The sequence below is a fragment of the Palaemon carinicauda genome, chromosome 45 (assembly GCF_036898095.1).
Source record: "Palaemon carinicauda isolate YSFRI2023 chromosome 45, ASM3689809v2, whole genome shotgun sequence".
Taxonomy (NCBI): domain Eukaryota; kingdom Metazoa; phylum Arthropoda; class Malacostraca; order Decapoda; family Palaemonidae; genus Palaemon; species Palaemon carinicauda.
The window spans coordinates 14494485-14512358 of NC_090769.1; the positions used below are offsets into that span (position 1 = coordinate 14494485).

The window sequence follows — 17874 nt, forward strand, 5'->3', positions numbered from 1 at the left end:
AGGTACAGTAAAAAGTTGGCAATTATTGGAATACAGGCTCTAAGAGAGGAGACACCCCCTCCATGGCACCAACCACATTAGATGGCCCACTTGGCTTGACAGACCACTGTTGGGGATCAATGGAGGTATCCAAACATGTCATGCATAGCTTCAATGAATGAATGATTTAAAGTTTTCAGGCATCCTGACATCTAAGGTCATTGACGCCGGTAACATTTAATTTATGTATACAAAAATAAAAAATGAAATAAAATAAAAAATTAAAGAGTATTCAATTAAAATTATAAAAATTGAATGTCATAAAAGTTAAATATTTTCCAGAAGACCTGCTTCTGAAAGAAATCTAAAAATGCCACTTGCATGGTAGGACACATCATTTCCAAGAATCTTGGCAAGGATGAACCTGCCACCCTCACCTCGAGCCTCAAACAAATATCTATTCCGCAAGTTGTTATAATTGGGGCATTCGGTCAACAAATGCCTTACTGTTAGAGGTACTAAACAGTTGTCACAATACGGTTGGTGTTGGTCCTTCAGCAGAAACTCATGTGTCAACCGAGTGTGACCAATACGGAGACGACAAAGAGACGTCTCCCATTTTCGGGGCATCATATTATACCTCCAAGGAGATACGTCATTTGTTACTTCCCTCATTTTATTGCCATCTTGACTATCCCATTGCTGTTGCCATTTATTGCAAACCAATTTCTTGATGTCAGGTAAGAAATCATTACAGGGAATGGGATACCTTCTTGGCAGCAACTCGGATGCAGCCTCCTTAGCCAGTGAATCTGCCTTCTCATTCCCGGACACACCTACATGTGCTGGAACCCAACAAAATTGAACTGTTATACCTCTCCGTCCAATAAGGAAGAGCCATTCTAAAATCTTTAAAACTAGAGGGTTATTAGAATTAAAAACTTCCATAGCTTGAAGGATATTCCTTGCATCACTAAAAATTGTAAAATTACCCTTCTTCTCCAACGCTATTTTCTCAATAGCGGTTAATATGCCATACAGTTCGGCAGTAAATATGGAAGCGGTCAGAGGAAGTGCACCTCTACAATTTAAACCATTACTATGTACTCCAAATCCAACGCCAGCATCAGATTTGGAGCCATCAGTATAGATAAAAGTTAATCCTCTATGTTCTTTAACATGTTCATTAAAAAGAGACCTGGCTTCTAGGTCTGACATATTCTTCTTATCTCCAATAAAATATTTACAAAAAGATATCTCTGGTAACTTCCATGGAGGCGTTGATGATACCTTGAATGGAAGTACCTTATTTCTAATTATATCCAGACTATTTAATAATCGTTTCACCCGAAAGCCATAAGGTTGAGGAGATTTTGGGTGCAACTCAAAGTATGATGCGTGTCTTACAAGGCTTGCAGTCTGAAAGGCTAGAGAGTTAGGGAGTCTTTGCAATCTAAACCAATACCGAAGAATGGAAGACATTCGGTAAAGGTCTAGAGGTAACTCTCCAGCATCAACAAGGAGACTTGGGATAGGCGAGGTTTTAAAAGCTCCAGTAGACAATCTAATACCTGCATGATGTATCGAGTCTAATATTTTTAACCGGCTTGGGGTGGCTGAAGAATATACATCACAACCATAACTAATTTTGGAAAAAATCAAGGCCTTGTATAATTTTAAAATAGTATTGCGGTCTGCCCCCCATGATGTATGGGACAATACTTTTAAGATATTCAGAGCTTCAACACATTTAGCTTTTAGCACTTTTAGGTGAGAAACCCATGTAAGTCTACAGTCAAATATCAAACCTAAAAATTTGGTTTCCGATACACATGGTATCCGTTGACCTTTAATGTACAGTATATATCCGGGTCTGGATGTACTCCCCGGATACGACAAAAATGGACAATGGTAGTTTTACTTGTTGAGAACTTAAATCCATTCATGTCAGCCCACTGGATAATTTTATCAACAGAGAGTTGGATTTTTCTCTCAACCATTGCCATTCTAGTGCCAGCAAATGATATTGAGAGATCATCCACAAATAATGTTGAGAGAACATCCTGGGGAATGGCTGAGGATATCCCATTAATTGCTAGTGCAAAAAGGGTTACACTCAGCACACTACCCTGAGGAACTCCTTCCTGGCACTTACTCTCTGATAGAGTTTCCCCCACCCTCACTTGAAAAACCCTACGTGAAAGAAATGCCTGAATAAATAGTGGCAGCTCTCCTCTCAATCCCAATTCATGAATGGTTTTAAGAATACCATATCTCCATGTGGTATCATATGCCTTTTCAAGGTCAAAAAATACTGTAACATGGTGCTGTTTGGAAGCAAAGGCTTCACAAATAGAAGACTCAAGTCGTATCAACACATCAGTCGTTGAGTGCATTTTTCGGAGTCCACATTGAATCGGTGATAAAATACCTTTCTTTTCAAGGTACCATATCAGCCTTGCATTGACCATCTTCTCCATGATTTTACATAAACAAGATGTCAATGCAATAGGACGATAGTTTGCTGCTAAAAACTTGTCTTTACCGGGTTTTAAAAAGGCTAAAATAATGGCTAGTTCCCAAACACTTGGGTAACTATGATCATGCCATATTCTATTAATAATGCTTAAAATAAATAGCTTTGTATTAAAATGTACATGTTTAATCATTGCATATGGAATTCCATCGGGTTCAAGGGCTGTATCGTTGCAATGAGCAAGTGCGGAATCAAATTCTCTTTCAGTGAAAGGAGAATTATACGACTCTTCCCTTCTTGTTGCAAAATTTAAAATTTTCTTTTCTTCAGTGCTCCTATACTGGTGACCAGGGGCTCCTTCACACTTGCTGGATACATTTGAAAAATGATTAGCCAGGGCATTGCTAACTTTATTTGCTTCAGTTACATACTGGCCATTCACCTTCAACACTGGTGGTGGGTTGGGGGTGAATTTGCCAGCTATCTTTTTTACTTTCCTCCACACAGAAGATGGTGGTGTTCTACTGTTAATGGAGGAAACAAAAGACATCCATGACTGGCGCCTTGCTTCTTTCATGGCACGACGGAACTGTGCTCTACATTTCTTGTACATAATTAAATTCTCATCAGTTCTGCGTCTACGCAACCGTGTTAAGAGATCTTCTTGTGGCTCTGTGGAGTGCAGTTAGTTCTGAAGACCACCACGGGACTGGTCGTCGTTTGAATAACCCTGTTGTTTTGGGAATTGAATTGACTCCTGCTGTATGAAGAGTTCCATTCAGTAGGTCTATGGCATCATCAACACTTTCAAACTGTTCTGCTCTCCCTTCGATTTCACTTAGCTCGGAAAATTTAACCCAGTCTGCCTTGTCTAGATTCCAACGTGGCGATCTTTGCAAAGGCGGACCCTTGTTGGCGTTTATAATGATTGGTGCATGATCACTAGTATGCCAATCATCTAATGTCCTCCAATCAAAATTAAGAAGGCAGTTAGAGCTTGCAATTGAAAGGTCAATACATGACAAAGTACCTGTCTGAACATGAAAGTGTGTGGGCTCTCCTGTATTAAGGAGTCCCACATCCTCATTCTCCACAATTGATGAGATAATATTGCCCCTTGTGTTGGCCAAAACATCACCCCATAAAGGATGTCTACCATTCATATCTCCCAGTAAGAGAAAAGGTTGAGGGAGTTGTTGAATGACCTCTGCTAAATCATCATATAAAATATTATCATTTGGAGGTATGTACAGAGAGCATATTGTATATTTTCTCCCTATATCAATTTGTACAACAACTGCCTGCAGGGTTGTACGTATAGATATAGGTATTTGGGGAACATCTCGACGAATGTACATGAGACTTCCGCCATGGCTCCCTACTCCGTGATCATAAGGTGTCCTATAACTAATATATTCGCGAGGACAAGGGGTATTAGCATCAAGCTTGCTCTCCTGGAGACATACAATTATGGGGGAATGCTCATGAATTAAGAGCTTAAGTTCTTCATATTTGGCCCTCAAACCCTGACAATTCCATTGCAAAATTGAGGAGAAAACTATGGATTATTTCGGGAAGACATCTTGGATGAGGTCTTCCCATTAGCAGTTTTTAATTTAACATTATTACCAGTAGGTTTCTTCAGAGATGGTCTTGTTATGTTGGGTTTTACATTCGTGTTTTTCTTTGAATCTTTTTTATCTATTTGTTGAGGGGGATGGTGGACCTCAACTTGAATTTCTGATTTATTTAAATTATCTTCTGGTTGATCGGCAACATCAACAGACAAAACATCATATTTATTTGATGTCATAATTCTAGTATTTCTTATGGAAGGGGGTGAGAGAGATGGAGGTCTCTCTCTTTTACGATTAGTAGGTTGTGAGTTACCAGGTTTTTGTACCTTCCCCACTACAGGTACACCTGATAACTTGGTGTCAGGTGGAATCTCCATTAAATCAGGCAAGCATATGGCCTGGGAGAGGTTAGTACTATCCTTTGTAATGGGGGACAAAGGTTTGATAGTGGTGGGCAATGTCTTTTGGTTGATACTCAATGATAAATCTTTAGGAGGAGATGTTCTTGTCTTATGCAGCACTTTATCAATAGATGGTGAATTCCTTTTTCGAGAACTACCTACAGTAGTAGGTGGGTGAGATGATTCCCGAGGAACTTTTTCTCCTGTTTTTAATGTCTTTGCATAAGTATTAGATTTATTTAATAATCTCTTGGCATGCCCCACACTTACATGTTCAATAATTGATTTATTGAGGGCAGCCTCTTCTAACTTATAAAACTGGCAGCTCCTATCATTAGATTTATGATTAAGAGTTGCAGTTTAAGCACCTTGCCTCAAATGTACATTCCCCATGGTAAATATTGGAGCAAGTATTACAAATTCTTTCACTATTGCAAACTTTGGAGGGATGTCCAAATTTAAAGCAATTATAACATTGCAGTGGCTTTTGCTTAAAAGGTTGAACTCTGATCCTTTCGTTTTCTATGTCTATGTGGAAAGGTACATCGGCATCCTGGAAAGTAAGAACAATCATTGATGTTCCAGGTACTTTATGTACTTTCCACACTGATAGAGGACATATAGCCAATATCTCCTCTTCAGTAAATTCATACAGATCCCTATTAAAAACCACTCCCCTTCCATAGCTAAAGTTTAGATGGGGTTTGATGTCCAATTTTATATCATCATTTACTGTCTTCAAATTGGACAGTATAACAGACTGTGTGTATGACTTGGCCTTTATCAAGTAACTTTTCTTACCAAATCGAGATATATCTCCTGGTGCGATCGTACCTACCTTCCTCTGAAGAAATTTGCAGATCTTGAAATAATTTTCCGTACCTCCTACAGATTGAGCAAGAAGCCACATTGGTGGTTTTGGCTTTCTTTGGGATGGCATATCTGCCTCTATATCTTTATCAGCCCAGTCTGCTGGTCTGTAGACATCCAGATCTTTAGGTGCCCCATCACACAGAGCACCCTTAACACTCATATTACCTACTTTAATATCAACAATATTACGGCTTGCATTAAATGCTTCCTCAGGACAATTAAATGATAACCAAGATTCCCAATTATCATCTTGAAGTTTCATTCTAATTTCTTTTATTAATCCGTAACACTCAAATATTTTATGTAGCACATCATAATTAGCTTCTAATGGGATTTGGGTAATGTGCAGGACATTCAGTTTTCCTGTGTTGCCCAAATTACCCTTTTTCCGAGTATTTAAAGAATAGTCCTTTTTAGTTCCTACGTCGTCAACGGAGTTTTCTTTAAATGAATTGCCAGAGGTCGTCAACAGAGCCGGGGGCGAGTCAGCATATCCAGGGGAGGTGGGGTCATTCTCACAAGAATCCATCATAAAAAAGAAGAGAGAAGAGGGATTTTTTGAAGTTTGATTTACCTGCTTGAGAACATTAAGGCATCACATGTTGGGAAGGAAATTTACACTCTCCACTACCGGCACAGTGAGAGTATACTTCCCAGATGGTCCACTCCATACCCTACCCGAAGGATAGCATCAAAACAGATATAGAGGCACAGGTGTAAGCTGAACCCGCCTGTTAGGACTGAGACCAAGAAACTATGGAATCATCCTCCCCATATCTGTAATGACGGGCTTCCGGCCAAAAGCCGAGAGTCCTACCCCAAGCGTTGGATCCCCCTAGATTCCGAAGACCCAACACTTGAGAATAGTCCCGCCAAAAAGGTCCAAACCATCTTCGGGATGGCTGAGATCATCCAATACTCTCACATATAGCTTTGAGCACAAACACCTCCCAACCGCGACACCTTTCCCATTCATCAAAGCAGGCAGCAATACCGGATGTAGAAACATCCGCCCAAGTGGCAATAACAGATGTAGAAACATCCATGCCATAAAAAGAGAGAAAAAAAAAATAATAATAAACACACATATATGTAAATATATACACATATACATATGGGAAATTTTACTCATAGGGTTGGGACAGCAACATGGAGGAAAGTTTATAATATTAGGAGAAGGTTGAAGCAATATAAAGAGGAAGAAAAAGATAATTAAGAGAGAAATTTAGATTCGAACTGGGGGAGCAATTTCCCCAAGTTCGAGAGCCCTCTTGCCCGTCACCAAGTTTCAGCACGGGAATAGAATGCCGTGCTGAAGCTCGGTGACTTCATCAAGGCATTCTCTCATTAAGAGGGCATAGCTTCAAACAAAAATCCTCTTTCTGAGAGAAGATGCTGGATAACCTCCTGGTTAGAAACCGAAGCGATTCCCTTGCAGTGTGAAATATCTGGGTATGGGGTTGGCACAAGAGGTGAAGAAAGAGATTTAATTCCCTTGAAGTCTCCAACAATTCAAATACTGTACTGTACTGTACTGTACTGTACTGTACAAGGTTCGTGTACCATTCTACGCGCGACCATTTCAGGGCCACAAATTTTGAGATTGGGCATCACTTGAACTCAATTCAAGACACCCCTTATCAGACAGAATGGCAGAAAAAGCATAGACGTCGAAGCCGTTACATGGGAATGCGTCCTCGAGTGCCGCCTTAGGATCTAGAATTGGAGAGCATTAGATGGAGAACTTGTGGATTATAGTGATCACAAACCAGTCTACTGATGGCGAACCTCACAAATTCAGGATCTCCATCACTATCCAAGGACTTAAAGACCATTCAGAGCCAACCTTTTGCATCTTCTTGCTCAACCTGTCCACCACTATGTTCCCCCTGCTTGGAATGAAGCAGGCTGTCAGGAAAATTAGAGTCTAGTTCCGCTCATTCTAGTCTCTACTCCAAGATCATACCTGCAGTCACATGGTACCTCCTTATTTGTTTATATAAGCCACCACGGTGATGTTGTCGCTTATCAACACCACCGGGTGACCTGCTAGAAGGCAAAAATGCTTGAGAGTTAGAAAGGCTGCTCTTAGCTCCAAAACATTTACATGGTCTCAGTGTTACTACTCTGATCACAGCCCTGATACTGTATATGTTGATGGAGGCGAGTTCCCAACATTCCTTGGATGAATCTGTGAATAACAGGAATTCAGAAGGTGGCGTTAAGAGTGGTTAACATTTCCGGAGCTTTAACTCGTCTAATCATCATTGCAAGTCCCTTATCGGCACCAGTGAGAGGGGATGGTCGAGATGGTGAGAATTCCCTTTTACCTCCCACTGAAGTGACCAAAGGTGAAGACAACTGCCTGGTACTAGGCATCCCAAGGGTGACAGGTGCCTTAGCAGCTCCTGCTACTGATGGGGTTGTTGAAGGAAGGAGAATGTTACTTTTCTAAGTCGGATTATCCTGTCCTGAGCCTGATAAATTTTTCTGAGGACCATGCCTATGTCCATACCAAGGTATGAAAGTCTTTGCATGGGATTAGCACCGATTTCTTTCAATTCACCATGATCCTTAGATTGTGACAAAATGGAAGGAGGCTGTCTCAGTGAAGAAGGATCTCCTTAGAGTCTGCCAGGATTAGCAAATTGTCTAAGTATCAAAGGACAAATGCCGTTGGCGTGTGCCCATGTTCAAACAAGAGTGAAGATCCTTGTAAAGAACTGAGGAACTGCTGAAAGTCTGAAGCAAAGTTCCCTGAACTGGAATACTCTGTCAGTTATTATTATATGTAGGTACTTTCTAGAGCATGGATGAATCAAGATTTGGAAGTACGCATCCTTTAGACCTATGGTTATCATGAAGTCCAAAAAGCCACAGTCAGGCTGCGGTCTCCATATTGAACTAAAGTCTGTGGAACAAACTTGTCCAGGACTGAGAGGATGATGACTGGTCTCCAGCCTTCACAGGTCTTCTCTACAAGAAAGAGTCTACTGAAGAAACCTAGGTAGTCGTTGTCAACCTCTTGGAAGGTGCCTTTATCCAGAATAGTCTGGACTTCTGCCTGCAAGGATAGATACTTTGCTGATCCCTAGTGTTAGAATAACAACGTTGCCAGTGGTGGAATCAGTGAAGAGGGAGGGCTGATGAATTGCAGGATGCACCCGAATCGAAGGATGTCCATCATCCATCTTTCTACCCAGTGATACCACCACCTCCTCCAATCAAGACGGCAGGTATACCTCCACTAGTGGCATAGTGGAAGGACTGGCACCCTAACAGGATCATCGTCCTCACCATTCTCCTCTGTCCCTACCACGTCTTTGGCCTTGGCAGGCTGAAAAGGGCTGGTTGGATGCCTTCTCAAGGATTGACACCTGTCGAGAGGAGTTGCCCTCAAGCCTACTTATGGTGCTGTGGTGACCAAGATCTTACTCTACCCTGACCTACAGTGGACGCGGTCTGCAGCTGCTGAAAGGAAACGGCTTGATGCAGTAAGGAGTCTTGACTGCCTTTCCTCCATCTTACAGTTAACGTTTCTACCTCCGCTGCTGGAAAAAGGGTAGGACCCTTAATGGAGTAGTTGCAAAACTTCAACCCCTCCAGGCGACCGATTCGTTTATGAAATCTGAAAGTCACAGCACCATTTCACTTCAGGACGCAATTGGCCCACTGGTTGGCCGCCTGATAGGTCAGGAATTCTACTTAACTAGCCCCAATCAGAACAATGCCTTTCAAGGCTTGTCTTTTGTCTGGGTCAGAAAAGTCAGTGTCGGCCAAGTACCCAACCATTCCTGACCAGTGGTCAATCTATGACTGCATGCAGTGTCACCATGGCTATGGCTTCCATACTTGACACCTCTGCTGCTGAGAAGAAAATAGATGTTGCCAATCGCTCATTTTGTCATACCTAGCATCAGGGGGGCCACAGCAGGATCCAGAGAGAAAGGGGAAGGTAGAGCCGCCTGCGCATTCTCCCTGTGTACGGTAGTATTTCTTTTGCCTCTTGAAGACAGTCAGAATCAATGGAAACCTGCGCACTCTCCCTGTGTACGGTAGTATTTCTTTTGCCTCTTGAAGACAGTCAGAATCAATGGAAATAATCTCCCTGCCCTCAAGGAGTCTTTCTCTTTGGAAACTTGTCAATCCACCTTGTCAATAACTTCCGTAGCTAGCATTGGCAAATAAAACTCCAAATGAAGTTTAGAGCTGCCAAATATTTGGCAAAGACAGTCGATAGCTGGCTTCCTACACTTTGGAGAAGAAGATAAGGATTCTCCAACACCAGTGAACATACATACAGCGTAGAACTTGGAGGAAGGTAGAGTGAAACTCACACTTCTCTGTATCTGGAGGCTTTGATCCTCCTGGCTAGGAAGAATTCAGTTGTCATATTCGGATTTTTCTCTCTCTGAGATCATTCCCAGCCGGCCCTGCGTGGAACGTGGTCTAAAAAAATTTTGTACCCACCACCCTGATGGATGACTGAGATAAAGGAAACTGCTGTTACAGTATGTCTTTGCTGGACTTCACTAAGGACTAAGACCAGGATCTCCTTGGGCATCCTTGGATCCATTGGTTGGGATGGGATAACTTGGAAACCGTCTTCCAATCTTTTCTCTCTTAACAGCGAAAGACTGCTGCTAAAGGAGAAAGGCGACTAGAGGAGCCTACCTATTTCTTGCAGATGTTCATGACTTAGTCAGATTGTCGGTCGCTATCATCCTTCCTTCATCTCTTGGGTCATAGGGAGCAAGAAGAAGTTGCAAATTCAATTGGTGAGACGTGGTAATTATCCACTTGGGTACTCCCTCTTGAAGAGAGAGATCCCCACGAGTTCTCAACCAAGTATCACCTCAAGGATCCCGAGTCTTTCCCTTATTTCATCTCCTAGTGTCCAACTTATAGGCATCAGATGCTGCTTTATGTATCCGACATCAAACTCCAACAGAACTGTTGGTCTGATTGTTTTCAACACTGGAGCTGGAGACGCAATAGGAGTTGGATGCCTGATGCGCTTGGATGACTCACATCTTATCGACAAAGGTCGACATGAGGTGTCTTGTAAAGAAAGAAAGGGTTCAAATCAAGTATATTCAGGAATGTGTTCAATTAAGGTGCATTTAGCCCGCTCAGAGGTAGAATGCCTAGTGCGTTTAGGTGACACGCATATAGCACATTAGGGCGAGACCAGTGCAGTGTGTTCGGGGAAAGCACGTGCAGCGCATTTCAAAAGGATGTTCCAGATTAGTCTAGAGAAATGAGCTTATCCCGTTCAAGATCTTTGCATTGAGAGCGTTCAGACAAGATGCAACTAGCATGCTCAGGAGAGACGCACCTAGCACACTAGATGTATCTAGCTCGTTCAAGAGACAGGACACTCAGGAGAACCACGTCTAGCACATTCACGACTGATGCATCTAGCGCGTTCAGGAGAGAGGGGAACGTTTATAACGTTTATGTGATACGTGTCTAATCCGATCAGAGGAGGTGTGTCTGGACGAGTTGTGTGCAAGGGAAGTGCATCTAGTAGAAGCCCGTATGGATGAGGCGTATCTGGAGGTTGAGGCGCGTTGGAGCGAAGATGTCTAGAAGACGCGCTAGCAGGAGAAATGCGTCTTGAGGTTGAGGAGCATTGAGGCGAGGCCTTTCTAGGAGAGACCATAGAAGGTGAAGAACTTCTGGTTGAGGCGTGCTGAGTATGAGGCACGTCTAGAGTGTGAGGCACATTGGGACGAGGTGCTTCTGGGAGAAGCGCTAGGAGTTAAAACTCGTCTGGTCGAGGTTCGTCTATTATTATTATCAACATTATTATTACTAGCGAAGCTACAACCCTAGTTGGAAAAGCAAGATGTTATAAGCCCAAGGGCTCCAACAGGGAAAAATAGCCCAGTAAGGAAAGGAAATAAAGAAATAAATAAATGATATGGGAAAAAATTAAAAATTAAATATTTTAAAAACTGTGACAACATTAAAACAGATAATTCCTATATAACTATAAAAAGACTTACGTCAGCCTGTTCAACATGAAAACATTTTCTGCAAGTTTGAACTTTTGAAGTTCTACTGATTCAACTAACCAATCATTCCACAACTTGGTCTAGGCTGGCATAAAACTTCTAGAATACTGTGTAGTATTAAGCCTCATGATGGAGAAGGCCTGACTATTAGAATTAACTGCATGCCTAGTATTAGGAACATGATGGAACTGTCCAGGAAGACCTGAATGTAAAGGATGGTCAGAATTATTAAAAATCTAATGCAACATTCATAATGAACTAATTGAACAACTGTGCTAAAGATTAAACTAGATCAGGAATAAGAAATTTAATAGACTGTAAGTTCCTGTCCAGCAAATTAAGACAAGAATCAGCAGCTAAAAACTAAACAGGAGAACTATACTCAAAACAAGGTAGAATGAAAGAATTAAAAAACTTCTTCAGCATAGACTGATCACCGAAAATCTTAAAAGACTTTCTCCATAAGCCAATTTTTTGTGCAATTGAAGAAAACACAATTGACCTACTTACAATCATACTTTGAGTTTTGTTAGGATTCAACTTCATACCCCATAATTTGCACTATGCACTAACTTTAGCTAGATCTCTATTAAGGGATTCAGCAACCGCAGATCTACATTCAGGAAATGGAATTGATGCAAAGAAGGTAATCATCTGCATATGCAACAAGCTTGTTTTCTAGGCCAAACCACATGTTATGTGTATACAGTATGAAAAGTAATGGGCCAAGAACACTACCCTGTGGAACACCAGATATCACATTAAAATACTCACTATGATGCCCATCAACAACAGATCTATTACTTAAAAATTCAATAATAATGCTAAGAAACGACCCACCCACTCCCAACTGTTTGAGTTTGAAAACAAGGGCCTCATGATTAACACAGTCAAAGGCAGCACTAAAATCAAAGCCAATCATACAAAATTCCTGACCACAATCAAGGGATATCTTTATAGCAATGGAGATTGTAAGAAGGGCATCACATGCTCCAAGGCCTTTACAAAAACCAAATTGCAAACTAGGGAATAGATGATTATCTTCAGCAAACCTATTAACACGTTTTGCCAGAAGACGCTCAAAAACTTTATGGATAATATTTGAGGATGAGTCTTCTCTGGAGGATCCTGCTGAGAGCTGAGGTTGGAAAGAGAAGTCTCTCCTATGGGAGGCTTGTCTACAATCCTCCTCCAAAGAGGGAGGATCTAGCAGAGACCGAGTGCTCAGGAGGAGACTTCCTATGAGGGGTCAGGCACTCTCACAGAAATCTCTAGGCAGATGATGAAGGAGAGGTTCCCTTGGGAAGGACACCTGGTAAACATGTCTCCCTCTGAAGACTACAAAAGGTTGCGAGGAGACAACTGCAGACTTCTCTGAAGAGACTGAAGGGCCAACATCCTCTGAACATGGGGCTGCAAGATGTTCCCGATGGTGTCTGGAAGACAGAGCCTGCTTCAACTTCTCTGAAGGTGAACCTTGGATACCTAAGGTGGGCCATAGCAAACAAAGCATCATCATACTGAAAGGAAAGAAGTGGCCCCAATGTTTAGCTTGGAGAAACAGAAGGACCCCTTTGCACAAGGGCTCGCCCTCTGATCAAAGGGCCAGCGCTTACTCGGTTGGCCCCCGGAGGAAGCCAATGGAGAAGATTTGGAGGGCAAAGTACCGGAGGCGGAAGAAGGAAGTCAGGCCTTCTTTGACTTTGAAGATGACCCCAAAGGCAAAGAATATCTTTTGGACTACTACTTCCTCTTCCTGCTATACTTCTCCCACTGGGAGGGTGACCACTCCCAACGCTCATTGCAGGGCGAGACCTGGCTACAGGAGTGTTCTTATCAGGCCGGGTGAAACTAATGAGGATCTGTCGCCCTTGCGTTCATAAAGGTACCAGAAGTCTTAGTCAGCACCCCTGAGCACTTCCTAACCTCTGCATCCTCAATACACACTTGAAGTCACACATTGGAAAAAGAAAAAGACAAGTTAATAAAGCTGTCAATATTCCAGCCAGAGAAAAGTCCGTCCTCAACGATGGCTGATATCGAAGTGCTTTGTCAGTGATCCAGTCGAGGGGCTGTTTTCTGGCAACTACCGACCGTTGTTGACACCTTGTTATAATTTTTAACTGCTGTATTCCAGCTTTACTGTTATCATTCTTCTGTGTAAAGGAGGATGGTTTTATTTGTGTAGGAATAAGTGAAAATTACTGAAAGGTAGATAGCTCCTATAAAGGTTTTCAAACAGTTTCAACTTAAAAATCTGAAAAAAAAAGCCTGTAACAAGCTTTTATTCACATTTGAATATCTTTCAAGTTATCTTTAAAATATTAAAAAATGGGTAATTCACTTACGGTTGCTGGCACTGTTCCTCAGTGATGTTTGGAGAGCACAAGCTCCAGAAAGATGGCCTTGGTTCACTAGTGGCAATCTTGGCAAGGTCATTAAAGAAAAACATAAGAAGGCCTCCAACAAAAAGATCACCAAGATAAGACCAGCTCCAGCGAAGAATGTTATTAAATGAATAGTTTTCCTCTTTGAGCTTTGGTGGGAAAGCCCATTCCAGAATTACCATCTGTAATATAAGAAAATTACTAGTAGTAACTACATATGCCTAGCAGTCAAGAGGTAATAACTACAGTACAAAAAAAAAAAAAAATCCGAGACCTTCAAATGGAAACTAAAAAGTTTCAAAAGTATACTAAACCATTATCAATCCAGCATCTTTTTATCACAATAATTGTACAGTATAATCCAAGAAAATTCTGAATTATGAAATTATTACTGTAAACGGATAGAAAATGGAATCCTAAACTGTATGACTTTAAGTACCAAAGAAATATAGTCTCCCCTGCTCTAGGGCCAGTGTATCAACAAGCACAGCACAAACTCAGTGTTTGTAAACGAGACCCGCAAGTTGAAGCGTTGTTGAACTATTCACAGCAACTCCATTGCTGAAATCATCTGGCAACCAATAAATGTTATCACTGAGCATTAACACTACTACTGAAGACAATGCTATTCGCATACTAACCATTAAAATCTACTCTCCTTCCATAGCTAACATTTAGATGAGGCTTCACATCTAAGATTATACAATTACTTATCATCATCAGCCATTACTAGTCCACTGCAGAACAAAGGCCTCAAACATGTCCCACAAATCTGCAGGGGCTATCATGGTGATGAAAACTGGCCAAAACCAAGACATGGATATATCATTACTATCAGTCTTTAAATTAGAAAGTACAGTATACTAGATCGTGTGCATGATTTAGCATGCATGAGGAAACTTTTTTCCAAATCGAGATATCTTTCCAGGTGCAATGGTTCCTACTTTCTACTGAAGTAACATGCAAATTTTTAAATAATTTCCTGTATCCCCTTTAGGCTGAGCTACAAGCCAAATTGGTAGTTTTAGCTTTCTCTTGGAAGGTATAACTGCATCTTTGTCAATATCATCCAGTCGCCAGTCTTATATACATCTAAATCATTTGGTACCTTATTAAAACAGAGCACCTATGATATTCAAGTTATTCATTTTAATGTTCATTATGGAAAAGATTACATTAAATGTTTCAGCATGATTATATTATAGTATAACCAAGAATCCAGTTTTTTATCTCCAATTCTCATTTTTATTTCTGTCACTAACCCATTGCATTCAAATGTATTATATATCATATCATAATCTGTGTCTAATGGAATTTGGGTAACATGCAGGATTCTCTATTTTCTTTTCATGCCCAAACTACTGTACTTGATTTGTTAATTTTATTCTTCCATGGAATTCATTGGTAGGGGAAAATTAATTCTATTCATGTTTTTAAAGGGGAGGTAAATAATAATGAAAATGAACAAATCAAGAGTTCCAGCTGACAGGGAAAACTGATACAGTGGCCCAAGAAAGGATGCAAATTAATAAAAGAAAGAGGCCAGTTATTCTTTCTATTCAACCCAGAATAAGTCCGTAACCTCAGCTTTCTACTAACTGCTAACAGTCTTGAGAAGCCACCACAGGTCCTAGAGAGAAATTAACTAGGGACCTGTGTATTGTCTTTCTGGTAGTGGGCTGTGAAGATGCTTTGTTGCCTCCATACACCGGCCTGAGTTACCTGCATTACTGAAAGATTCTTTCTGAATAACAGGGACGTCCTTATCACCCTGACATAGTGAGCTATGTGTTTTGTCCTTCCTTCTCAAGAAGGAGATGGATTAATAGCATGGTCAATGACCTGTCTAATCCAGATAGAGAAAGTGTTCTTTGTGATCTTCCTTTTAACCCTGCACGTACTTAAAAACAGATGTTTAGTATTAGGGCGAGCTCCTCTTGTGCATTTCAGATAGTGCCTCATTGCCCTCACAGAACACAAGAGCAGCCGATCTGGATCGTCGGTTACTTCTCAAATACTTGAACTACGGAAAGATGTAGATGTGAGGTCAGAGACCGCTGGATTTTGAGTCCTCGTAGTGAACTCGGGGACGAAGAGAAACAAGACCTGCCCCCATCCCCTTGAATGGATAATATCATAAGAAAGACAATGCAGCTCACTGACAATCTTAGCAGAGGCTAGGGCAAGCAAAAAGGCTGTCTTAAGAGTCAAGTCTCTATCAGAGGCTCGACAAAATAGCTCGTATGGAGCAACTTTAAGAAATTGCAGGATTTCGTCACGTTCCACAGAGGTGGTCTAACTTCCAACTGGGGGCAAGGTTTCTCAAAGCTCAGTATGAGTATGGACAACTCACGAAAGAGGAAATGTAGACTCCTTTCAATCTAAAGACCTGACTCAAGGCTTAGCAATAGCCTTCAACAACTGACACAGAGAAGTTTTTTTTTTCTCTCGGAGGTACAGTAAAAACTATATTAGAGGAATATTGGCTTTGAGAGGAAAGACATCCTTTCCACAGCACCAACAACAAAAGATTGACCATTTCCCCTGATACACCACAGAAGATGACCTGAGGTATCCAGATAAGTGTTTCGCCCCTGGATGCGAAAACCCTCTCCGAGTGAGAAGATGCTGGATAACCTTCAGGCATTAAGTCATAGGGATGCGACTGTCTGGTGGTAAATCTCTACTTGCAGTTGACGCAACAGGTCAGGAAGTGGGCTAACTCCCAAGGAACCTATGCCAGTAGCAGTAAAAGGTCAAAATACCATTCTGCCTGCAGCCATAACAGAGCTATTAAGAGTTATGGATAAGCTGGTTGCAGATCTGACCGTGTTGATGACTTTCCTAAAGAGGCAGAAACTGAGGAAATGCATAGACAACCAGGTTTTCCCACGGACATTGGAAGGCATCCTAGTATGCCACGTGTGGGTCTGCTAATGGCAAATAGTACACCGGAAGCTTCCGGTTTAGGGACGTCGCAAAAATGTTATTTTGATAATAAAATAAATTTTTGAATATACTTACCCGGTGATTATAATAGCTGCAACTCTGTTGCTCGACAGAAAAACTCTACGGAAAAATTCGCCAGCGATCGCTACACAGGTAGGGGGTGTACTCAACAGCGCCATCTGTCGTTCAGATACCCAGTACTCATTGTAAACAAAGAACTCAATTTTCTCCTCGGTCCACTGTGTCTCTATTGGGGAGGAAGGGAGGGTCCTTTAATTTATAATCACCGGGTAAGTATATTCAAAAATTTATTTTATTATCAAAATAACATTTTTCAATATTTAACTTAGCCGGTGATTATAATAGCTGATTCACACCCAGGGGGGTGGGTAGAGACCAGCAAAATATGTTTACATCATATGAGCTAAGAATTTTTATTTCATTTTAGAAGTTATCAAAATAACTAAACAAAATAAATAGGTACCTGGTAAGGAAGTCGACTTGAACAATTACTCTGCCTTTTTAAGTACGTCTTCCTTACGGAGCCTCGCGATCCTCTTAGGATGCTGAGCGACCCCTAGGAGCTGATGTATCAAGGGTTGCAACCCATACAACAGGACCTCATCAAAACCTCTAATCTAGGCGCTTCTCAAGAAATGACTTTGACCACCCGCCAAATCAAGTAGGATGCGAAAGGCTTCTTAGCCTTCCAGACAACCCAAAAACAACAATAAAACATTTCAAGAGAAAGATTAAAAAGGTTATGGAATTAGGGAATTGTAGTGGTTGAGCCCTCACCCACTACTGCACTCGTTGCTACGAATGGTCCCAGAGTGTAGCAGTTCTCGTAAAGAGACTGGACATTCTTAAGATAAAAAGACGCGAACACTGACTTGCTTTTCCAATAGGTTGCGTCGATTATACTTCGCAGAGATCTATTTTGTTTAAAGGCCACGGAAGTTGCGACAGCTCTAACTTCGTGTGTCCTTACCTTCAGCAAAGCTTGGTCTTCCTCATTCAGATGGGAATGAGCTTCTCGTATTAACAGTCTGATAAAATAGGATAAAGCATTCTTTGACATAGGCAAAGATGGTTTCTTAACTGAACACCATAAAGCTTCAGACAGGCCTCGTAAAGGTTTAGTTCGTTTTAAATAGAACTTAAGAGCTCTTACAGGGCATAAGACTCTTTCTAGTTCATTTCCAACCATAC

The 17874-nt window shown here is 41.3% G+C and overlaps 1 protein-coding gene across 2 annotated transcripts in view; it reads right to left on the reverse strand.

The window, feature by feature from the left end:
- The window catches only part of LOC137635000 (phospholipid phosphatase 2-like), a 74004-nt gene that overhangs the window by 33955 nt on the left and 22175 nt on the right, over positions 1-17874 (reverse strand). For both annotated transcript variants that reach the window (XM_068367601.1, XM_068367600.1), the window contains one exon: positions 13675-13895. In XM_068367601.1, the coding sequence (XP_068223702.1) occupies positions 13675-13895 (221 nt within the window). The remainder of the gene's footprint in view (positions 1-13674; positions 13896-17874) is intronic.